We start from the raw sequence: 24,067 nt of genomic DNA on the forward strand, positions 1-24,067 counted from the left end.
AACGACAATTGTTTATCCGCCCATTTTATCCGCGCACTTTTGCTGACCCGATTGCTCGGACGTCACAGGTCCCGCGGTTAAGTCGGAGCGCTCCTTCATGCTTGTACAACACGACTTCTCTATTCTCGTCATGATTAACCACCTGAACAGATCATCCAACAGACACTTCCCACATATTCGGGGCGTAATACGGTTCGCTTGCAGTGCTTCCTCCAATAGGGTTTCGAAAATATGTTACTCAAGAGCGACTTACAGGAGAGGCGCATTCATCGAGGTCTTGATATCTTGGAGGATATCTTGGTGTTTTATCACTTGACCGCGATGATACGGCGCATCTGCGCCGTGGGCAGCTGGGAAGGTCTTGCAACTAGGCCTGGGAAGAGGTATAAAGGAAGAGCCAAAATGCCATCAATTCATCGGACACATAACTCCCTCTTCAATCCACTCTCACACCACTCTCTATCTCAAACGTCCACGAACTCGACTTCTCCAGACAAATTCTTGCCTTCGGTACAATGGTCTTCCTGCATGTAGCAAGGCTTCTGGCCTTTACCAACACGGTTGCTGCCTTCTCTTTGACATTCTACGTAGGCGATCAATGTCGCGGTGAACGGCTTGGTGGCTTCGACGTCTCAATTGAAGACGGCTGCGTACCTGACGATTCATACAGCACGGCTTCTTCATCAGTCACCATCACTAGACAAGACGGGGACCAGCTCGACCATTTGCTGTACTTCTTCGAAGGCGACACTTGCGATTTGAACAACCCTGCTAATCCTGTCGCTGCCGGTAACACGGGCTGTGTTAATGTCGGATTTGGCAGGAACGATTTCTCAGCCGTCAGAGTCTTCGGTGGAAGTGACGGTCTACAGCAAGTCACCTCGCACAGAGCGCACAAGGCGGGGAATAGACAAGTCGCTCCTCGCAGGGCACGATCAGTGGGCGAGCTCCAGCACGGCGATGTTTTTGAGCAAGACGGCAAGGACTACCGCTGGCAGCAGATTGCTCGTGGCACCTTCACCGGGGTGCCTACGGAAGAATGGGATACCGCATTTCGAGTGATGAACAATGAGCCCCTGATCTTCAACGCAAGCTATCCTTTCAACTTTGAGGAGTACTACATGGCCAACCCCGATATGGCACCCCAAAGTCAAACTCAGGATCAAAGCCCAGGTACTTCCCTCGCCGAACGACCTGACGCTATGCTTCTTCCCGGCACACTGCTCCCTTTCTGTCGACGCGCGTACGAATGCGTCGTATATCTCCCCTGGGCTGCCAGCATATACTTCCCCGACCAGACAGAGTACGTTGTCAATGCCATAGAAGCGGCACGTGCCCAGGCCACTCTAGAAAACCTCTGGAACTTTCTCCTGCAACCCGTCATCATCCCCATCGGTACAGGTGTCGCTACGGGCTACATCTCTGCCCAGCACTTTTCCTCAGGCTCTGCCAGTGAAGTGCCTAGCACCTGCTCTCAAGCAGAAGACACCGCCGTACTGGCTGCCCTGATCAATAGCGGCGCCGTCACTGAAGATCAAGTCAACGCTGTGCGTGCTGAAATCTACGACTCCAACGCTGCACAGGCAGCGACGATTGCTGTGGCCATTGTGCCGGAGTACGTCAACAGCGGGAACCAAATTTGCGGTGCACCGGTCATGGGCAACACGCTTGTTGCAGCTACTGGTATCACGCGAAATTAATCGAAGGGGGGTTTATGACTCTTCGTCGAAGTTATCCGTTGTTTCAGCACCAATATGTGCATGGCAGCCTGTTCCATGAACATCCTTCCTATCGGTCCGAAATATCTCATTGCTCTCGATACACTAGCTTAGATGACAAACCTGTTTTCATCGTTTTACTGATAGTGATAGTCAACATGTTCTCTTGGGATTTAGTGTTATAGTAAGGTCTTAGCATAAATAGACTGCAAAGCATACTAGACGAAAAAACTCTTAGGATACGTTACTACTTTGACAGTCAATTTCGCCATTGCTCGCAGGATACATGTCCGCACACATCCTACCATTTCCTGTTCTTCCCTTCCGAACATTCCTCTCCGTACAAAGTGTCTAATTCCCTCTCATACATCCTACTCATATCTGCTTTTCTTACGCTTCCCTTCGCGGTTCTCAAAAAGGGCTCTTGAACCAGAAGCAACATGTTCCTTTGCACCCTCGCGTAGACCGGCGAGCTCCTATTGACTTCTTCAATCTTCTCCCACAGCGCATCATTCACCACTTCACCATCTTCCAACCTCAACACAAGCGCCGCTTTCGGTCTGCGCGTACCTACAAGCAGCGCCTCAGCCACCTCCGGGAACCCTGCAATGCGCTGCTCTGCCACGGTAGGATAGAACTTTTCGTTCGTAAGGAAGACTAGAAGATCGTCTGCGCGACCGTAGTGTTTATATAATGAGGTGTCGGAGGGGTGCTGGATGAAAAGATCGCCGAGTCGCTTCTCGCTGCTGTCTGGGTAAAGTTTAAACCAGGGTTGGACATAGCTGCCCCAATCTTTCCCGTTGTTGCCCTTCATGATGGCTTCGAAGACAGTGTCACCAGAGTCCGAGCTGTAGACGGGGTCAAAGTGGATGTTAAATGCGGGGTGGAAGGTGTAGTACTCCCATCTTCCATCTGAAAAGTCTTCTTTCTTCTCTTGTTCTTGGTCTGTGAGGTTGGTATCGTAGTCGATGCTACGTGGGCGGATAAGCGGCCACAAACCCAGTTCCGTAGAGGCAATAGCGTTGAGGAGTTTCATTTTGTGTGAAATTGCATCCCCGACTTCACGGGCTATGCTGCCGCCCCCGTAACACAAACCATGTGCACGCTGGCTCAATCTGTGCAATTTCTCAGGGTGTTTGAAAACGTTTTCGATGCAAGGTGGTACCATGACCACCATGTCTACTACCTTTTCGATTCTTTCTTTTGCTGCATCACTGTTTGCAACATTCATCTGTTGAGACTTATGCAGGGCTTCTAGGCCCGAGAGAGTGGCATCTACGGCTTCCCCTGGCGTCGTGTATGCGGGTGGATATATGGGCGTCATGCCGATGAGAAGAGGCAGCAGTACCATAAATGTAACACCGCTAGCGTGAAATGGGGGCACGGTGGTGAAGACCCGCATTTCTCGACTTGCATTATATAGGACATTGTCTGAACGTCTGAAACCGGGAGTCGCGCGTAAACGGATGGTGCGCGAAAAGCTGCTCACCCAGTCATGTGTATAAGGAATTGGTTTAGGAAACCCGGTTGTGCCGGACGTATCTGTTTTCGGTTGTTGGTTATTACTTGTCTGCAATGGTCGGAAATGACAATGGAAAAGGGTGATGGTCAGACCAACTTACGCAGACATAATATCTCATCGTCTTTGCATTCCTCAAATTTATTGGTAAACGGATAATGGTCCACATTGCTTGCAATACATTGTTCAGCACTTGGTATCTGCTGGCTTTTCATCTCTTTCTTCTTCAAGATCTCGGTCACGATGGGTAGTGGCGTCTCGGGAATTAGTATAGCTTTTGCGTCCACGGCTTCGATTAGTTTTAGTAGAGCTGTGACGCCATATCGTGGCGATGGGAAGAGCATCTTCGAGTGCTTGTCAGTGCAAATTCAACAAACTTTCTTGTCTCTTTTTCTGGTAATCATGGGGAAGAGAACACAACTTACTTTGTACCCGGTCACTATACTCGCGAGACATAGTACCACATATCGGATGTCATTCGGTCCGATATATACCAACGTTTTCTTTCCATTCTTCGTGCCTTCTTCCAGCCTCCCTACATGTTCGTCGATCCACCAAGCTAAAGTATTGACGGCGTTTGCAACATCGGAATACGTGAATTTGCGGTAGCCTTCTGAGATGTCATTGGGGTCGCGCGGAAATGTAGCATAAGTGATATCTGGATACTGTGAAGCTAGCAAGAAAAGAATGGTTGGAAGTGTAGTGGAATGAAATTCGGGCCAAGGAGTAGGGCGGGCCGTCATGATTGATAGTCTCCGCCGTGGACACAGGTATTAGTGATGGACTGCCAAAAGAGGATTGAAGCCGCTGGTACTGACTGCAAAGTCAAGAGAAGACAGATTTCAGACATAAGAGCAATGTATGAATACAATCTAGTAATCACTGGCGCGATTGTCATACCAAATTGTAGCATTCTTCGCGCTAAATATAGGGGTCTGTGCGAAGTAGACACATACGTAGGCATTCATAAGACTCGTAACCACGTTTCACACTTCCCCAAATACCCTGAAATTTTTCATCCTGCATCGGGGAAAAGATACGCAAACATATTAGTAATACTCAGGCAATAACACGTTGATGCTGCACTCGCCAGACGGTCGTGCGATGGAAGAGCATTGTGAATGGAAGGGGGTACGTAAGCCGGAGATTCATACTTCGTGGTTGATTAACACTATCATGCTTTCGGTCTGTGACAGCGGAGTCAGAAACTAAGCACTAACCATGTGGTGTTCGGAACTGGCGGAATGACAATACATTTAACTACCCAGAATGTGGGGCAGAACACAAGCTTCGTCACCCATGTGTTACCCCTCAACTGCTGTTTTCAGCCCGCCGGAAAAGTCCCGGTATACACCGAACAACGGTCGCAGTTGATGTTCCTGCACTGCATTCTCGTCGTGCCTCTTCTGTTCTGCTTGATGTGGACATTTTTGAGTTCGGCACCGATATGAAATGCGCTGCGCCTGCTATATATACTTACGGCGACGTAATGTCTCAAAATTTCCCTGATATCCTTTCATGCCACATCTCTTCATTACAACAAGCTGATGTTTTACACAACCCGTTTATGCTCCGAAATACTCACTGTACCGACTCCCTCAAGCTGATAGGTGGTCGTAAAGTGATAGAGATGATTACCGTCACAAGTACAGAAAGTAATACAGTGCCTAATGTACCAATTAGGTAATCACGAGTAGACCGCGTTGATATATTGATCCATAAGCACGCACTTCTATACCGAAACCCTCCTGTTGCATCGTTTCTGCTGCGGGCAGCAACGGCTATTAAAATAACCTTCATGCAACCCCCAGTGTGGAGCTGGAAACGCTTTCGGCCCGCTCCCCGAGCGGCAAAACCTCTTTTTGAGTCAAAATCCCTTCTCTATTCTTATCCTACAGCGTGATAGACACCTTTTATGAAGCAAAATTTCCTACACTAAGATTTGATCTTCACGGATCTCTTTGTCCTTGGTGGTACTATAGCTGGGTTAGACAACATTGCATCAGTCATTCAGGAATTTGAAACAATGGTGATGCCATACTATCGGATGATGGGTTGAGTTTCTTGAACGTAGGTCGTTCATACGAAACCACAGATGCTTTAGCTCTGACTCCACCGAGCTTATGGTTTGAATAAAAAGTTCCATTGCTTGCTCGACATTTGAAGTGTGCGCAAGTACAACTTTGTGACAGAGGATTATCAACGATGTTTGATACATACACATGCGGGAATTAATTACCATACTTGAGCATCTCATATCCAGAGAACCTTTACGTTCGCTCACTTGATGTCAAAAGGAACATGTCACTTCACGCAAACTATCAGACTTGGCCGTGTACAGCAGCTAATACACTCACTGGTCTTGAGTCCATAGGCTGGTCTTCACGAATTCGCACCTTGGATGAGCAACATGGACATCGAGCAGATGAATGGCTTTTTCGTTATCCTTTGATACTAGAGGAATGATTTCCAGTCTTGCAATTACAATAGGCCGACGCTAGGCTTTCAGGTCTACGCCTACCAAAATGATGTCCTCATTCATGTTGTAGCCAATCTCAGCCAAAGTAGAAGACCCATTGCTCCGGCGCGACTTGATCCACACATGTCTAACGAGGTACACGCAAGCTTGGTACGGCTTGACAGTGAAGCCTTGCTCGCGAGAAGTCTCTTTGTACTCGTTGAACGAGTTAGTATTCGTTGCCGTGAATTGATAATTGAGACTGATGCTCCCACCAAAACTACCAATGCCATATGAGGCCGAAATGTCAGCGCCAGCCGAATGACTCATCTCGGTTGTATCCGTTTGCGAAATGCCCTTCGTGATGGTAGTCTTGTCAGTGATTTCACCTGCGCTGTTGTTCGTGTGCGTGGTGTAGACTTCCCACGCGATATGCCTACTAAGCGAGATAAACGGATCATCAATCAAGCTGAGACTCCTCCTTTCCGAGGAAGGGAAGAAGGCCGTGTAAGGGAGGACAAGCTCTGTCTGCTTTTGTTCGCTAAACTTGTCGCCACCCCTGGGAAAGTTGTCTTTGGTAAACTCGGGGGTCTTCGTGTCGTATCTTGTAAACTCCCTAGGGCAAGGAAGGCCCAAAACCTCCGCTAGCCTTCAGTCTGGCTGATCATATTTGTTGTCGGGACCAAGCCGGCACGTATCGTTGAGAACACAAATCCTCTCACTACCTGCACGGTCAGACACAGGGCGGGAGATTGCCCAAACGGAGGCGTACAGCTTGGCTCCCGAGTTCCTGTCGTCCCATAGACTGGCTGGCTCGTAATCCGAATCAATCGCCAAATCCTCTCGGACACACAAAATCTCATTGGACGAAGGATCTTTGTAGCTTGAGGTACAGATATTCCCAACAGAGACGTAACCAGCGGGTGCTGTGGGTCTCCAAAAGGAACCATCGAATTTGCCGTCACCGCCCTTGTCATTCCACATCAACGTGTAACCGGTAGGACTGGCAAATGCAGGCTTGCCCTTGGCATCTGGGTTATTTCCGACTAGCAAGGTGGCTCGGTGGCTCGCTTCCTCGTAAGGGTACTTCCGTCGATGTAGGTTGAAGACACAAAGGACCCCAAGGGAAGCAGTTCACCCTGCGATTTAGCATGGTAAACGTCAATGGCTCTCGTGGCACCGGTACCACGATCGTTCCATCGCCACTCCCATTCGGATGTCATAGTGACTCTGAGATCGCCATAGTCTCGAGCTTTATTGGGCATCTTGATTTAGAAAATGAGATAAGAGTAGTAGTGAGGGAGGTCTTAAAGGATGAGGACTGCTCTTTGTAAGACGAATATGTTCCTTTTGGAGTGGTGATGGTGGATTACACAACAAGTCAAGAAGGCCGATATCGCTGACTGTGCTGAGCTATGAGCCCTTATAGTTCTTGATAAAACGAAAGTGATGCAGAATGTGTATCACATATGAATGCAAAAATTGTGACTAAAGGCAAGATAGTGACATGTTGAATATCCATTAACCGTACAAGTATCGTATCCTACAATCTCCGCCCTTGCCACCTCCTCCTCCGTCCCCTTCTGTCTCCGTTTCCTGAAAATCCTACGTCGGTTGCAAAACCGGAAATTCAGATCAGAGGCCACAGTTGAGTAGTTGCACGTTGATCAGAACGCCCTGTTACAAACAAATATTAGTATCGGTTGAGAAGCGTGAAGCCGGCACATGACCGGCTCGCAAAATTGGAATTGAAAAAAAAGGATGGTATCGCAGGACTGAGCGTGGGGGAAAGAAACAACTTACTTCTGCGGCCTGGGTGTTGCAGCAAGTTACCGAGCCATCACAAGCGCCACCAAGCACCTGAACACTGCAGGTCAGGAGACCGAGCAACCCGTTGTTGCAGCACACCTGTTTGTTGTTTCCGCCGCTGCATTGGTTTACGTTTACGTTGTTCGTGGGCGAAAGGCTTGTAGGCACTGCCAAAACAGCCATAGCCATGGAGAGGATAGAAACGATGATGGACTGCTTCATCTCGAAAAGTTGGAATAGGAACAAGAATTTTGTGATTTGGGAAAGACGATAAGAATGATGGGCAAGTGAAGTGTGCTTGATAACTTTTTGCTTTTTGCGTTGTTCTGATGGTGAGTGGACAAATATGAATGGTGGTACGTCCTTATATCTTCCTTTGTAAAAGCAAATAGACCCCCTCTCTATCACGTAAGCACTACCGGTTAATAAGAGCTGTCATCTGCTACGTTCCGCTATTAGAGTTTTATGAGAGAAACTCTAAGGAGCAGCAAAGAGTATGGAAGGGAGCGGATGTACATCTACGGCCGTTACCATGATCGGGTAGGAGAGGGGTTCCCATGTGTTTCTGCAGGTACCGATTCGAATGTCTCGCGCTTGCTAGAGGACTGGCGCTTGAGATCTCGTCTCTGCAGCCCTTGAACTTCCATTCTTTCATGTTTGCCTTGACTGCACAAGGCATAGCTGATGTCATACTCTTCCATCTAAGGTCATTGAGGTGATGATGCCCCCTACAGAACAACCTCTACATCTTTAGAAGCAAAAGGACTCCTTCATTGTTACTCGGCTGTCTCCGGATGTCGACAAATCAGTCTTCGAGCTCCTACGTTCTCTTCGTTCTTGGCGATACTCTGGGCATAAGCCGGGTAAGAGAAATCCATAAAGGTAAAAGATCCATACGTTCCGAGGTTACATTATCACCGTCAACAAAAATCACAAGACGAAAGAAGAGAAGCTACCATTGCGGCAAGGCACAGGTCCTGAGTAGCAGCGGATTGTCTTACACGAGATCGGGCCTACATCCCTTCCGATACAGCTTCCTGCCAGTGAGGTGACTTCGACGTGGTGTTTAGAGCTATGGTCCCAATGCACAGGGATCCCTAGTGCGGATATACCCGATGATCAACCCTCCAATCTCATCAAGGGATAGTACGTTCTCCGATAGGACCTACTAGAACATCTTTATTTAGAATCTCCTCATCTTCTCAAGACACGAAGGAAAGGAAGAAGGGGTCGAGCCAATATTTATCCTCCACCCTGGCAAACCTCATTTGATTAGCAATCTCGGATGCGACGAGTGGTTTCTACGCCTTGACCATCAGTATGATTGTTTGCGTGACCAGGGTCATCTGCATGACCAGAACCTTTCTTCCACTTCTTCCAGAGGGCAAATCCCCAGCAAACAGCGCTACTAACACCCCAGACACTACCAAAGACGATAGGCGCACCGTATCCTGCCATTGCGGCACTTGTCAGAGTCGCGAAAACAGAGCCAGCTGCGACGCTTCCGATCCCAGCTTGAATACCCGCCGCAATACTCCCTGTCTCAAAAAAGTCAATTCGTGTGGGCAAACTAACAAGTAAAGACGTTCAATATTGCCAACATACCTGCAGCGACACCACTAGCCGTAAATCCAACAAGCCCCAAGAAAGCAGGTGTGCACGCCATAAGAACGACGGGAATAACCAGCGCAGCAGTTTCCCAGGGATGTAACCTGATCCACTCCACCGCCGCTTTCATCAGCGTAACCATCTCCAAATTCTTCAGCGCGGCGATCGCTATATTCAATGCATCCTCAGCTTTCAGTTTCGCAGCACGAATTGCAATCGTGAGGTGGACTACAGCAGCATCGATGGTACCGGGGAGGATCGGAATCTTGCGAATCGAGTCGATCGCGGGCACGTTTCTCGGTAGTAGGGAACCTCTGACCTGCCGGTTGCGGGTCTCGGAGGGATTCGATAGGTCTGAGCTGGACGCACGGGTCTTGGGTGGTGAGGAGTCGTCTTCCATTGTTTCCTGAGGCGATTGCTTGCGAGTACAGAGCTGGGGTTTTGTCAAAACCGCGGGGCTGCTGTTGTCTTTGTTATCCTCCCTGTAGCGGCGCTGCGCAGTTCAGCCTTACCTTTTGATTGAATAGCCGTATGCTTTTACTAACAAGCTCCGTACGTGCCTCTTATGTGCGTACATTTATCCGTAACAATTCAAGGAAACTGAGCTGAGTAGTCGTACATACAGAATGGCTAACAGTAATAAAATAATGTATCGTTGCCTACTGCTTGGCAGGAGGAGGATGCGGGGCTTGTGTAACCTCGCACGTTGTCATTGTTGCCCCCACATCGATTGTGGCTAACGTGGCTGGCGATCAAGAAGCGTAGACAGAAAACGCCAATTCAAGTAAATGCCCGGATCCGGCATTTGTAAATGTACATGCGATGAAGCTAGAGTGCGTGCTGCTCGCCTAATCCTTCTTCCAGCCTCTATCATTCATATGGATGCCATAGCGCTTGATCAAGCCGGCTTCGGTGGAGACCGCGATGACAGCCTCGAACCGTGTTCTTCCCAACGCTAGCGTCATTTCTGCGTTCCTTTGCTCTGTCTATTAGAGAAGGGGATAGCCTTCAAGAAACACCTGGTTGTACAGCAAGTCCTTTTGTCAACCCTGATGTTCTACAGTATACCTCATTCATGAAGACCTCTGAGCATGGACATGTATACATTGCGGAACTTGTATGCGACTAGTCATCAACGGATCATCGCATCACTCCTCTTGCGCTCACTTGCCACCAAAAAACGCGGTAATCTTCCGTGTGCCATCAGTCTTGGATGTCTTTGCTGCACTGCCGTTGCTCGTAGCACTCCTGGTACCCTGCTTCTTTGCAGGCGTTGAAGTCTTCTTTGCAAGACTCTTGGTAGGCGACGCAATCGCGATCCGTTTAGATCGCGGCTCGCCTTCCGCGCTACTGGCGACCATATCCTCGTCTTGGTGCTCTCGCTTGATACCTTTTGACTCACACGTCCCAGGTACGGGCAACGGCGCATTATCTTCGGTAGTCTCGACTCGGTCAGTCGTAGCACGCGTCTCATTGTCGTCGTGCTCGACTTTCACCATGTTCTTTCCATGAGCTGCCTTGAATTCAGCGGCTTTCTTTTGATTGCCAAAGAAGTTGGCAATGTTGTTCTTATTCGCCGCGCTGTTTATCGGTACGAGGAAAGAGGGCGAGTTGTTGCCGACCTTGCCAACGTCTTTGCTGACCGGGTAGCATTCCAGCTCACCCTCATACGGTTTCAACAGCTCCTGCAACTCCTTACTCCATTCCGCCCTATTTGGGTCGAGCCAGGTCCGCACTGCATCAGATCCATTGTCCAATATGACAGGCATACGATCGTGCAGGAAGCTGAGCTGTTTGTTTGAATCGGTGGTGATGATGCTGTAGGTAAAGAGCTTCTCGCTAGAGTCTTCAAATTGCACACTGTCCCACAAACCAGCGAAACACATGAGCTGACCGTCTCTGCGTTTAGTAAAGTGTGGTATCTTCTCTTTGCCCCCGTTCTTCTTCAGCCATTCGTAGAAGCCCTGTGCGACGACGATGCAGCGCTTCTTCTTCTTCATGGTTGTCCACATGCCGCGATCTTCAATCAGAGAATCGTCGCGGCAGTTGATTGTCTTCATCTTGGAGCCATAGTCTGGGTTGCGCTTTGTCCAAAAGGGCACGAGTCCCCACTGCATAGACTGCAGCTTGTACTTTGTGTCTTCGGTCGTAGCTTCCTGCTGGTCACCTGTTTCGGGACCATCTGCTCGGTATACGAGACCGTGGTAACCGGGAGCGAAGTTGTAGCTTTGGCGCACGTTACTATCGTCGTCGGGTGCCTCTTCTACAGGCATCTGCGACTGCTCGAGCTGCTGGCGGACCTCAGAAGGCCGCTGGGAAGCTTGTCAGATGGCGCATGGAAACTCGTGTCAAGACGCATACTCACCAGGGCCAGCACGTAGCGACCACACATGGCAAATCGACTGTGTGCATTGCCCGTGAGGTCGAGGCTGTGGGAAGGCAACGCGACGGCGGCGCGTTGATGGTTGACGGTTGACTACGTCATGAACCTTGTCGTCAGCCCTACGCGGAACTCGACGCGACGCGTGGGGCACTAAAAGTTCGTCCCGTCATGCACTCGCTCCACCAAGCGGCCGCCGCATGCCACCTCGCACGTCTTTTTGCCCATTGCCCGGCGCACAATGTTCAGCACGATCATAGCCCGAGGAGCCGCGCCCCGAACGAGCGCATTCACGCTCACACGCTGCGAAGCGCGAGCTCCCCTGACAACGCGATGCACACCACCACGACTGCCCGCTAAGCCATGGCCGCGGCGGCCAGTACAGCAGCAATTGAGTCGCCGCTACCGGTCTACGATACGCGAGCAGTTCTCAGAGCAATACCACAAAAGCCCCGTCTTGTTTCCCTTTGCGATTGCGACAATCGCGCTTGTGGCGGGTATCTGCGTCTTCTACATACCCTGGTACTACAAAAACGTCATCATCAAACCCTACCACAACTTCCCCGAGCCCGTCGCCAAGAAGCTGCGGAAAGCCTTGTTCTATTCTCGCGGGAAATGGCTCGACATTCGCGAGGCGAACAAGCACTTCCGGCAGGCGCTTGCGCTCGCTGATGAGATGGGCATGGATCCGTTTAGCGACGAGATCATGGGCGTGAAATACACCATTGCTGCCTTGTTCGAGGACGCCGGGTACTACAGCCTGGCTATCGATGTGCTGGAAATTATGCGGAACGACTGCCAGAAGTGGGTCGACGAGTTCTCGGATAAGCATTGGACGACGGGGAACAGGAGCAGGGTAAAGAAGAACATGGTGCAGATTAATCTCAAGCTGGGCCAGCTCTACGACGTGCGATATGTCAACGAGCCGGAGAACGGAGAGAAGCGACTAGTCGAGGCTGTTGAGAGTGCGCTCAAGGAGCAGCAAAGGCGGGAGAGGGACGGTGTTAAGAATGGCGAGGGGCCATGGCTGACCAACGATGAGATGGGTGGAGTGCTAGAAGGTATGATGATACGATGTTTGCCTTGGTGTATGCATGCTAACGTCTTGTAGCTCTTGGAACACACTACGAGCAATTCGACTCACACTACCTCGCTGCGCCGCTGTTCGTCAAAGCGCTCCAGCTCTGCCCACCAACATCATGCCACAGCGTCGTCCTAAGTACGTGCACCACGCCCCCCATTCCCCCGTTCCCCCATCCCTACTAACAGATCCACCACAGTGAACAACATATCAACCTGCCTCGTCCAACAAACCCCTCCCTCCAACACCGACGCCATCACCATGGCCCCCGAACCCTCCGACTTCCCCGTCTCAAACTCCGCTCCCCGCGCCCTCCTCATAGACCAAGCGCGCCAATGGGCCGAGCGCGCACTAGCACAAGCAGCCCACATCAAGGCGCCAGAGAGGAATGAAGAATGTGACATGGGCTGTGCGGTTGCGACACATAACCTGGGTGAGTTTTTCGAAATGGAGGGCAAGCTTGGTGAGGCGCGGCAGAGGTACGAAGAGGCGGCTAGTCTGGCAAAGAAGATGGGGTTCAAGGACGGGTTGGTAAATGCGAGAGCGGGTATCAAGAGATGTAAGGATTTGGAGAAGGCGTAATGGGTGAGAGATTGGGAGGAGTGGGTATGATGGATGGGAAATGCGTCACGTGTTGCCGGCTTGTGAGATGTGCTGGGTGGTCAGAACTATTCGGCACGCGCATCTGCGCACATGATACCAGGAGCGGTAAGCCAACATCAGTGTTTGTCGATATCTAGCTGCTTTAGAATTGCAGTATCGTACAAGAAAAGCGCACAACTCCCCTCCAAACAACCTGGGACAACTTAAGCATAGAGTCGGAGGAAAGTGATTTCGACTTAGTTGTTTAATCTCACTTATCCATAAACCTCTGGTAGGCAACAGGTTGAGTGGTTGCTCAATGCATCGTACCTTCTTGTTAGCACTGGCCATGGCAGTCAGAGCGCCCTTCTCATGGCAGTTGCCAAGCCGCCAATACCGACATCAACTTTGTTACTTGCACCATTTTCAACCCTACATTCCTCGTCTTTCTCAAATCTTCGAACTTCCATACGTCCATCCGGCGACAAGGTTGAGAGCAAGGCTTGCAGCGAGGCGTCTTATCGCCTTGTCTGCGCCGTGCACTCAAGCGGCGATTCGTCGGATAAAGCACATGCAACAACTCTTTCCTGCAACCCCCACACGTTCGTCAATCCGAAGGATCGCCATGTAAAAGCGATGATCTTTCTTGACCGGTATACTGAATCTGCCTCAGAGCGCCCGTAGGCTGCCTTTCATCAAAGCTGTTTACAACCATACTGTCGTACCAGTGCTTTGCCCACATGCTGGAGGGATTGCACTGCGGAAACGTAGTACAGCTTGCAACAACCATCAGATCTTGAGGTGTTGCCTATGCTTTACTTAGGAATCGCAATACGACGAGTACGCCCGTAGCGAGGCGAGGTCGTTACCCCGCCTGCCGTGCATGCAGACATCGAAGATGGTGAGTGCCAATGAGCGCTGGTTGGTAGACGCTTGCAATTCCAATAAAACCATCAGTTCACCGGTCAATATGTCATTTCGGTATGGTTCTGCCGCTTTCTTCTATTTTCGTAGTCTTGAATTCTTCTCGAATTTAAAAGAGACCAGACCGTATTTCAAGAGACGATACATTTCAGAGCTGTCAGATCTTTCGTGTTTGCTAAGTGCATACAACCTTTTAATCCTTCAATCCAGAGCAAAGCAGTCTAAAAGCCCTGAAATCCCCATATCATGGCGGATCTTACTCTCGGGGCTGTAGCTTTGTTGCCAGTGGTCATCAGTTGCAGTCGCAAACTCCGCAATGCGTATAAATCAATCAAGTATGCGCGGAGCGAACTAGAAGGACTTACCGACGAGATGGATATATTTACCGGCACATATACTGCGTTCCTCCGGTGTTGCGCCAAAGAGGGGAAGCAACAGAAGCGTGTGTCTGTGGCCAAGGAGAAGTTAGTCATATGGACTCGGCAAGCCATACAAGACTACAAGAAACTGTTACACAAAGTGGATGCACTTGCTCGACATCCCGTTCACAAACATACTGTCACTGAACTCGCCTTTGCCCAATTGAAATGGCCTTTCAGGAAGAACCATGTAGTATATCTACGCGCCTCCCTCAATGTTGCCAGACAGAGTTTAGTCAGCTTCACGAATATCCACAACATGGCAATACTGGACGAGCAACTTGATCTTCTCAAAGCTGTGATCTCACGGCGCGAGAGGAAGGAGATTGAGAAGGAGTATGGCATGACTAAGGAAGAACTAGAAGGCCTAAGGTAGCTTGACTGCTCATGACTAAGGTCAACCGAGACTAAATTGATATAGAGACACATACGAGATGCAGCAGAGCGGATTACCGATCCTCCTTCAGGAAGCGCAGAACAAAGTTCTAGCCTACACAAACCAGAGCCAGGATTACGGGGTTATCCAGCAGATGGAACAACTACGGGAATTCTCAGAATCTGTAAACCGCTATGTTGATCGTGTTCTTCCGGTGGATAGAACTGGCAACAGACCACCCCGTCCCTCACGGCGATCCAGAGTTGGATCAGGACGACATCAGAACGACTCATCTGTGACATCCCAGACCACTGCTACAGTATCGACAACGTCCACTCAGCCCTCACATCATCGAAATCCAGTTCCAGAGTCGCCCCCAACATCGCCAGAGCCATCTATAGCAAGAAGTCCTATCGTCGAGACACAGCCCGAAGAAGAAGAAACAACCAGTATACTGAACTTTTGTCAAAAGTGCTCAGGTACATGTATCAACACTGAGGCCCACAGCACTTCCATTCGGCCACCAACTCCAGGCCCACGGACCTACATTGCATATGCTCCCATTCAAGGATACGACGCAAGAGACACTCGTATTGCATCCCATTCACAGTCAAGCTCGAGATCCCAAAGGCAGTCGGATAGCGCCAATGGAACGCCTGCATCAAGACCACGTCCTAACTCTCTCCAACGATACCCACCGAAACCGAGTGTTGAGCCCGCAGACGAAGAAAGACCAACCCTGGATAACGATCGCGCGAGTTCTCGAGAGAATCAAAATGGTCCCAAAGACGAAATAGCTGGAGAAAATGTTCCAACAGAAGAGCAAGCTACTGGGTCAAAGTCGAGTATATGGAGAGGTATTGGCGCATTTGAGGGAGATATGCCGAAAGGTTTGCGCATACGGCGGCAGAGGAGTCGTTCACCTCAGGACTTTTGGTAGGGTAAAGAGCTAAATCAAGAGGTGTCAGGACTTGGAGATGGTTTGAGCTATGTGGAGTAGCGAGATGCCAACATCGCAGATCAAACAGTCTCCGCGGGCAGCAATTATCTGGACATGGCTCGTTTAGTTTTGAGACTTGGGTAGAGAGAATCTGACCGTTCAAGATACTACATCTGTCAGATTCTTGTACCAAGTAGAAACAGATCTGCTCATACTGCCGAGATTGTGCTGCCAACATCGAGAATTTCTTCGAACAGAATTTGGTGCAAGCTCCTATGAGGGTACATAGTGGCACCGCGGGGTGCACATGTTCAGGCGGATCATGCTCGACCCGCAATTGGGGATAGGTAGGCATGGTGAATTCAAGTATGTGGCTACCGAAGGTGTGTAGGTAACTAATAAGGATCGCAAGCTTGCTTTCTGGCTGCCAATATACTCCTCGGCCTCCCGATCTTACGTGACTACCTGCTACACCACATCATCATCTTGCGCATACCGTTTCTCATTAATATTGAATGTTCGGTTGTCAAACACTGTTCGCGATGCCAGTATTCGAAGACTCTGTTGAGCGATTGCGTATCTGGATTTTGGGTATACCAATCTTGCGCGGTCGACGATCTCTCACTTTTTTTGGGATGTTCTCAGTCACCCCTTGACATGGCAAGTCGATTTGAAGGTTTAGTAAAGTTTCGTCGTTGCGATACTCCTCTTCCTTATCCTCAGGTTCATCCTCGTCGACAAAGTTGAAATTCTGTAGAAGCTTGGTGATGTCGATAATCCTTTCAGCTTGCAATAGGTTGTCTCCAGGCTTGCTGGCAGTCAGAGATACTGCGAGACTCATTGTATTCTTGATCTACGATGCTGTTAGCTCTCAGCAGATGTGAATCTCACAACAACTTACTTCGCGACCGTTTAAGTTGAGAGCGGCCAGTTCATCGAACCCATCTTCACTAATATCGATATGGATACTAGGATTCTTCCTGGAGTCTTCCACGAATGTTTTCCAAATCTTTTTCCGAGTGGAGGTATTGTGGCGATGGTAGTGATGGCAGAAGTGAATACGACCTGCGATTCCTTAGCCTTGCGCCCACTTCTTTGCAAAACAAACTCACTTTGGAAGGCCGGATCGATAGACTGAGCCCGATTGGTGGTCAGGATCAGAATGCCAGTATAATACTCGATCTCTCGTGGAAATACGGAGATAATGGCATTCCTTTCCAGGTCATTGTCGTTTCTCTTCGCAAGATAAACGTCAGCTTCGTCTAGCAGGAGTACAGCATTCCGCCTTGAGGCAAGCTCGAGATACGTTTTCAACAAACTATTGATCTCATGTGCATAACTTTCAAGCCCACCACAAGACATGACGTACAGTGGCAACTAAGAGATCTTAGCTACCGCTTCTGCCGTCAATGTCTTTCCTACACCCGGTGGACCCAATAGAAGGCCCACCAAGCCTTTACCTTTGCCCTTAATAATGTCATCAAAGCCAGACTGTTCCCTTCCATGAGACAGAGTTAAGCTCTCCAGTAGTTCCTTCTGACGCGCATTCATGACAAGTTGTCCCCATACGTTCAGGTTCCAATCGGGTTTTCCAACTCGAGAGACCGAGAAAGTTCCTAATCTCTATCAGTAAAGCCACTTGTTAAACGGAGGCGTTTTTAGTCACCCCAAGTCGAGTCTCCGAGACTGAACCCATACACCTTGCCCGAAAGCATGACTTTCAGTATGTCAGTCATGTCCTCCTTTTTGTAAAAACTTCGGGATCCCGAGGTATCCTCGTCGTCGGGTGAATCCTCAGGATCATAGAGACTCCGGGTCCTGCGATGCCTCCTAACAGGTCTAGGCAGTGGTGGTGGGTGGGGATACGGAGCTGATGTTGCATAACGTGAAGCTCGTGGTCCATAGCTGGACGATGCTCCAGTGTCAGCATTGGACAGAAGACGTGGACCACGAAAAGACGGTTCTTCGACATTGGATTTTTCCTTCTCCTTTTTCTCAGACAACACGTAGCCGAAGGCCATTGTTTGGAATTTCTTCGAGGGCTCAGATTGCATGGCTTCTTTGACCTCTGGAACCATTGTTAGTTCTGGTTTCAGCTCTACATAAGTAGCAGCATCAATTATCACACGGCCATGGGTCTACAAGGTGGTCAGACTACTTAAACAGTCATAGGACATTGTATACTTTGAACTTCACAGCTGATTGCTTTCCTGCTCGCATTCCGTACCCTTCATGCTCTCTCAAGCGATATCCATCACCATGGAAGACCAGTTGAATGTTACCTCGCTTTAGTAGCCGGGCATGAAGACGTTCACGATCCGTATGATACTCCACTGGATATATTGGCAACTCACCAATGGGTAGAGCGCCCTTAAAGTGGGGAATCTTGAGCCCCTCTCTAACGATCCTAAGTCTTAAACCATCTTAGTCTATGTGATTAGCAGATATCGCAAGATAGTAGGATCCGTTCTGGTCCTGAGTCACTCCTGAGGCTTCAAGGCGGTGAATTCGATCGTTTCCCAGTTCGTCTTGAGTAGATCAGCGTGTTGGGTGCAAGTATCGTCCATAGGTTGTTGAACGTCATCTTTTTCTCCTTGAGGAGTTGCTCAACGTTAGGTATCAAGTCGCCATATTCCTCTCCAATGAACTGGAGAGCGACATCAAGTTCCGTAATGATAGATTCCTGCGTTTCGCTTGGATCTCCATTCTGGAGCGACTGTTCTAGTTATAACAGTAGAGCAGGCGCTTTCTAGTATCTGCGCTCTAAGCGCAGTAGGCCTTTATCTACTGTTAATTAATATAAAAGACATTATAGTCTTAGCAAACAATAGCTAAGTTAAAGCTAGTAAGTGTCAATTGTGTCTTAGGCGACTACTGACCGCTAAATAAGAGTAAGAATTCGACTGAGCACCGCTACACGAGGCAGCAGCAGTTGACAAAGCCAGTGCTTTTGGGATTATGCTAGAAGATCTTGTGTCCCGTGTCCCGTGTCCCGAGTCCTTCGGCGCTGCGGCAAAGTGACGATCTCCAAGCTTTCATCTGACATGCCGATCAGGCAACATATCGAGAGCCACAGCAGGTAGACATACTTCTCGCATCTATTCGGAAAGTTGAATGCTTCTCAGGCTCTAATGGGTTTTCGTGCTAAGGCAACGCAGTCTATGTACTCAGATCGGCGCATCTGCAACACGAAACCTTTGTTTCTATACCCTTTGAGCACGGCTCGTGGAATTCACGCGCTATCATGGCTCGATCGAGATAACAGGGTCGCCGCGCTTGGTCTTTCTCGCGAGGTGAACGTGGAAGCGGCGCTGACCTCAAGAAGGCATTGTCTGCATTCCATCGTCCACCACATCTGCACCCGCTGTCATCCTCGACAATGCGCACCGCAACGCTACAACTGTCTCTATCAGATCTCGATTGTCGCCTACGTCTTCATCCGTCGTCATGGCTTTGCCGAACACAACAAACAAGTACACGGCTATCTTGGAGAAGAGAATACTTCACTACGCACAGCGACCGGAGAAACTGATGCACACCTATCGATGGGCAGACAGAAAAGAACGGGAGATGAAAAAGGTCCAGCTGAATTACCTTGGACCTGGCATGATAGTCGAAGGCGAGGAGGCTGGGGTTCTACCCGAGGCAGTAATATGTCATTGCAACTGGCAGGGATTGAACAAGCACAAGATTTGTATTTATTACAATCACGCGCTATAAACTCTTCTTTGAATATCGTGATTACACGAGCATACAATTTGGTCGAAACCCTTGCTTTGTCAGCAAATTGGGTTCACGAATCACCTGTTGCGTGTTAGTTGCGAAACTGAGTTGGGAAAAAGATGCCCGTACAGCCTCCCCATTTACAATGCTTGCACCATTGTTTACCAATCCATCTTGTACCCCCCCCTACGGATGTTTCACACCTGATCTTCGCGAACATTAGTGCTTGTTCGTTATGCAGAATGCATAGATGATGAGAGCGGCTCTACTCAACGTACTACTTGATTGTAATCACCACATCTTTGAAAGCCATAGCATTTTCCCGGGCACTCAGAGTTGGTTGAGTACGGACCATTAGGACAGTCGGCCAAGGCACTGCTGCTGAGGAGAGCTGCTATAAAACACCAGCTAATGTACATTTTGAGAAGTAATAGTAGTCGTAAAGTTAGATGGTGATGATAAAGTAGGATGTATGCCTCCAAAATAAGGGCACCACGAGTTTTATAGAAGGCAGACACTGTCTAAAACTAGGACTCAAAGCTAAGCAACGACACCAGCTTCACTCGCAAGATTATAAGTGGGTACAAGGCAAGGCCCGCAAAGTTAAGCGAGGCTACTAACTCTATTCCGCAGCTCATAATTCTAAACACCACTAACAGCTACTAACTCCTGTCTTCTAACTAGATCGTCCCGTGTTCTGCAGGGCCTAAGGTAGCGCGTGGAGACTGCTCTGAGCCTGCTGTGGGCCAACTTTCGCGACCTTTCACCGACACTCCGCACGTGCGTTATCAAGCGGAGCGCAGCGGAGCTCAGATAAAATAGGAACAATAGGTGCGCTTAATATCTAGGTATGGTTAGTTGAAAGATCAGGGGAAGCTACCACGCTGCAGGCGCCTTGTTCAGACGGGATCTTGACACGGAGGACGCCCGTGCTAGCAAGAGATGTGAATAGTGTTGTGGTTTACACTTGAGCGGTGAAACATACTCAAGCATAATGAACGTGACGTGGTCCTTTCTTCGTATGAGGAAACACTAGGCTGTGTGATCGTATCAGGCGGAAGTAACAAATACGTGATCGAGATCGCGTGTTACGGCGTTAATCAATTGTCTAGATCTTCTGCACAGCTACGCTTTAATGTTTTTCGATTAGAAGGAGTGACTTATAACAAGGCTAACTACAAGCGCCAAGATAAATATGGGTGGCTGCCTATCTATGTGTGCTAGTGACCTGGCGCATGTCCCAAGAGCATACTTGGCATCGGATGTCAGCATTGAACGGCTCTCGACATATCCAGCATCGATGGTGATATGTGTGACTTGATTGTCTGTCTAGACTGAGCTAGAGCAAGATAACAAGATCTAAAACAAGATTGACGACTATAGTTATAGATGTTTTTCTAATGTTGAGCAGCCCTTTTTGGAGATTTTGAGCCAGTATAGTGGTGTTATATAATCAATGCGTTGATTCAGTGAGCGACTAAACAGCCAAAAGGGTTACGATCGAGATACGACAAGATCCTGCGCGGTCTCGATTTCAGACCTCGAAGCGATCCATAACACTCTCGGACGCTAGACTCGCTGTAATAAGTAATACAGAAAGCGCAATAGCAGTAAAAGGCTAGATAAGAGAGTGTGCAGGGGGGATGCGAGCATGGAACGGACGTTCTTTCGAGCTTTTTTCCTTACTGCAACGTACCACGACACATCGTAAGATACTGGAGGGTCGACAGGAAAAGCAGGGCATCCAAGAGCATTAAGGTTAGAAGGCTCTCATAGAGCTGTCGAAATTGTAAGATAGCACAGGTCGAGCAGCATGACAAAGGGTGAGGGAAGATTTAGAACAAGGTGCTGAGTAGAGGGTAACGAAGGCTTGAAATGTCACGTAGGAGGCCCACTTGATCATCACGACTCTTGGAACATTACGGAACTTGCAGCAGCTTACGATAGAATTTTCGTATTCCGATTGCAAGGACAGCATGAGGCTAAGCTGTAGTAATAGGTAGCTAGTAATCTAAGAGAGACCTAGGAAGCAGAAGATAAAACCCCCGAAGCCACCTTAGAGCTAGTTCCCATAACACAAACATTGTCGAGAGCTGATTATCGATAGGATGTGTGCCTCGCAGAGTATGATGGCCTCGGATCTGACAGCTCTTGCGGGCTTCGCATTGTGATTCACCTAGGACATGTCAACTCCAGTCATGCACTCGTGTAAAGACCACTATACTCTATGCATCCACCGTTCTTGCAATGAATGCATCCTTGTATGGCATTCCAAGTGTTTCCTTCACATCTGATCTACAGCAACAATTAGCCCTTGTTCATAGCGTGACAGTGGAAAGGTGTCAAAAAAAATGGCGATGTAAGGAATGTGTAAAGATTGCCGTATTTGCCAATAGAAAGACGATTGACATACGACATAATTCAGATCTCCACATCGTTGATATCCTCTACATCGACTTGGGCATGGATCATTCGTGGTGTATGGGCCAGCAGGGCAAGCCGCAAGGACAGTGGTGCTAAGTAGCATTGCAAGAAGGCAAGAGATTGACTTCATAATGAGATGGTGGCTTGATTGAGTTCGAAAGAGCACTGTGAAGCTGGTATAGCTTGAGATTGTGAGCAGAGACACCGATACCTTTATACAGAATTAAGCAAAGTGCTCAGAGTGCGCTTTATTAGTCATGAATCAGAACTCAGCGGTAGATAACGCTTTGGACATTCGCAAAGCTGTGATCCGAACCACAGATATGCTTAGAAGAGTGCCTGGCTAGCTAGCGCTCGCGTACTTTGATCAAAATACGATACTAGTTCGCAATGACGCTAAGACCCACAAAGCGGATCGCTAGCACCGGAGAATCTTTTCGTAAGATATCTAATCCCGCGACACGCTACAGGTTCCAGAGGCTCCTTTCACCGCACAAGCCTCAACAGACTTTTTAACCGCTCAAGCTACTAGTGTCACTTCCTGTGCCTACGAATTAGTCTTACTTCTCAAGGACTAGCTATTTTAGGGGTCTTGACAGCCCTTGCTTGTTTATATGGTACTAGCCCGCAACAATAGTAAGACCTACAAAGCGGATCGCTAGTACCGGAGAATCTTCTCGTAAGGCAACTAGGACCGCGACACACTACAGGCTACAAGTGCTTCTAGAACCGGAAAAGCCTCCGCTGGTGTAGGATTCGGGGATTTGTTAGGATGTAAGACGTAAGAGATCAATTCTCGTGCAGTAAAGTCGGTGGCCTTACTTCGCTCTGTGTACTCGTCTTGTACTAGCCCTATACAGCAGAATCGGTCGCTACTTGAAAATTTGTAATCCTAGGAGGCTTTATAAAGTCCTAGATAATGTCCGCAGTTATAAAATCTGTAATATCTATATCCTCTTTTACTACTTCCTATCATGCATATTATCTGGTGCTTTGTAGCAGCTCTACTTAGTGGCGGTGCCTTGGCCGACTGTCCTGCTGGTCCATATAAAATGGGCAGCCTCTGCTACAAAGGTTGCCTTGGAGTCGCACGATGCGGAGAAGATAACCATATAGTACGTTAAGCCAGCATTATTGTTTTACAGCACAACACTGCAGCTCTTGTTTTTGCGATATAATCGCCTACTAGTCACTCTGCATCTTTGCGCAGCAAGCATATACTAATCATCGTTAAGACTATCTGCCGAGAAGCGGTAACGGACATTTTCGTTTGGCAAGTAGGAGCCCAGTGCAATCACTGCAAGGGCGGCAAATGTATAGGCATTCATCTGCTATCCTAGGATTATGGCTAACGTGTCGCAGGCGTATAATGTACAGAGTTTCTAGCTAGACCCCTAGGGTACTTTCTTCCCACTCGCAAAGGACTAGAACTCTGCAGCACCTTTTATAGAGTCAGGCAACAGAGCCACGACTTTTAACAGAGTTAATTACAGTTTCTATCAATCTATTAAGCTGCAATCAATCTTCGCAGTTGTCGTGACAGTGAATATGACTATGTCGCAACCTAAGCGCTGTCGGGAACCTTATCACTAATAACGCCGTGCGATGACCTTTTCATGAGTTCAGCTAGGATGCTATGAACAATAATATATACTCTCTCCTCGTTCTTCTGTCTATGAAACCCGCACCGAACTATGCGACAGTATCCATCTGCAGGCCTAGAGTTCTGACTGACGCGTTGCAGGTGGATCATAGATCAATTTTCAGTCAGTTTCTCTGGATACTTCTACTCGAGTATCGAGGCGTGGTTCGGATTATCCGAACATATGCTTGACCCTGCGCAATATCCTGCATCATTTTCTGACTGGGCATTCATGCCCCACACGTAGCTCAGGGCCAACCATCGCATCCCCTTGACCACTTTGACAATGACCATATCCTCGCAGTCTATCAAGTTCATACCAGGAACTCGGAGCACCTCCTATTTACACCAGGATCTGTGGAAACTTGCGCAGGTTTGCAGCTAAGAACGGGCTTTGACAGAGTCCCAGGTGCCCTGCATGGGCTGAGCACAGCATGAACCTTGCGAAGTGTTCTTAGCCAGTT

General features: G+C 48.8%; 9 protein-coding genes across 9 annotated transcripts; 3 read left to right on the plus strand and 6 right to left on the minus strand.

Moving 5' to 3' along the window:
- Window positions 1-515: 515 nt before the first annotated feature.
- GT037_001435 (uncharacterized protein) lies at window positions 516-1,700 on the plus strand (the record flags this gene model as incomplete). Its single annotated transcript, XM_038926482.1, has 1 exon — window positions 516-1,700. The coding sequence occupies one exon, from the start codon at window positions 516-518 to the stop codon at window positions 1,698-1,700; it is 1,185 nt and encodes a 394-aa protein (XP_038789774.1).
- Window positions 1,701-2,019: 319 nt separating this feature from the next.
- Window positions 2,020-3,980, minus strand: GT037_001436 (uncharacterized protein; the record flags this gene model as incomplete). Its single annotated transcript, XM_038926483.1, has 3 exons — window positions 2,020-3,260; window positions 3,341-3,581; window positions 3,663-3,980. 3 exons carry the CDS (start codon window positions 3,978-3,980, stop codon window positions 2,020-2,022), a joined length of 1,800 nt encoding a protein of 599 aa, XP_038789775.1.
- Window positions 3,981-5,734: 1,754 nt separating this feature from the next.
- GT037_001437 (uncharacterized protein) lies at window positions 5,735-6,960 on the minus strand (the record flags this gene model as incomplete). Its single annotated transcript, XM_038926484.1, has 3 exons — window positions 5,735-6,339; window positions 6,418-6,726; window positions 6,783-6,960. 3 exons carry the CDS (start codon window positions 6,958-6,960, stop codon window positions 5,735-5,737), a joined length of 1,092 nt encoding a protein of 363 aa, XP_038789776.1.
- A 370-nt stretch (window positions 6,961-7,330) lies between these two features.
- Window positions 7,331-7,726, minus strand: GT037_001438 (uncharacterized protein; the record flags this gene model as incomplete). Its single annotated transcript, XM_038926485.1, has 2 exons — window positions 7,331-7,372; window positions 7,499-7,726. 2 exons carry the CDS (start codon window positions 7,724-7,726, stop codon window positions 7,331-7,333), a joined length of 270 nt encoding a protein of 89 aa, XP_038789777.1.
- A 1,050-nt stretch (window positions 7,727-8,776) lies between these two features.
- Window positions 8,777-9,512, minus strand: GT037_001439 (uncharacterized protein; the record flags this gene model as incomplete). Its single annotated transcript, XM_038926486.1, has 2 exons — window positions 8,777-9,042; window positions 9,110-9,512. 2 exons carry the CDS (start codon window positions 9,510-9,512, stop codon window positions 8,777-8,779), a joined length of 669 nt encoding a protein of 222 aa, XP_038789778.1.
- Window positions 9,513-10,275: 763 nt separating this feature from the next.
- Window positions 10,276-11,504, minus strand: GT037_001440 (uncharacterized protein; the record flags this gene model as incomplete). Its single annotated transcript, XM_038926487.1, has 2 exons — window positions 10,276-11,424; window positions 11,478-11,504. 2 exons carry the CDS (start codon window positions 11,502-11,504, stop codon window positions 10,276-10,278), a joined length of 1,176 nt encoding a protein of 391 aa, XP_038789779.1.
- A 229-nt stretch (window positions 11,505-11,733) lies between these two features.
- On the plus strand, window positions 11,734-13,155 carry GT037_001441 (uncharacterized protein; the record flags this gene model as incomplete). The annotated part of the gene is made up of 3 exons (XM_038926488.1): window positions 11,734-12,553; window positions 12,604-12,711; window positions 12,773-13,155. 3 exons carry the CDS (start codon window positions 11,734-11,736, stop codon window positions 13,153-13,155), a joined length of 1,311 nt encoding a protein of 436 aa, XP_038789780.1.
- A 1,170-nt stretch (window positions 13,156-14,325) lies between these two features.
- Window positions 14,326-15,814, plus strand: GT037_001442 (uncharacterized protein; the record flags this gene model as incomplete). The annotated part of the gene is made up of 2 exons (XM_038926489.1): window positions 14,326-14,870; window positions 14,920-15,814. 2 exons carry the CDS (start codon window positions 14,326-14,328, stop codon window positions 15,812-15,814), a joined length of 1,440 nt encoding a protein of 479 aa, XP_038789781.1.
- A 526-nt stretch (window positions 15,815-16,340) lies between these two features.
- Window positions 16,341-17,892, minus strand: GT037_001443 (uncharacterized protein; the record flags this gene model as incomplete). The annotated part of the gene is made up of 5 exons (XM_038926490.1): window positions 16,341-16,667; window positions 16,716-16,879; window positions 16,927-17,191; window positions 17,237-17,430; window positions 17,481-17,892. 5 exons carry the CDS (start codon window positions 17,890-17,892, stop codon window positions 16,341-16,343), a joined length of 1,362 nt encoding a protein of 453 aa, XP_038789782.1.
- Window positions 17,893-24,067: the final 6,175 nt, after the last annotated feature.

Source organism: Alternaria burnsii (assembly GCF_013036055.1).
Source record: "Alternaria burnsii strain CBS107.38 chromosome Unknown 750, whole genome shotgun sequence".
Classification (NCBI taxonomy): domain Eukaryota; kingdom Fungi; phylum Ascomycota; class Dothideomycetes; order Pleosporales; family Pleosporaceae; genus Alternaria; species Alternaria burnsii.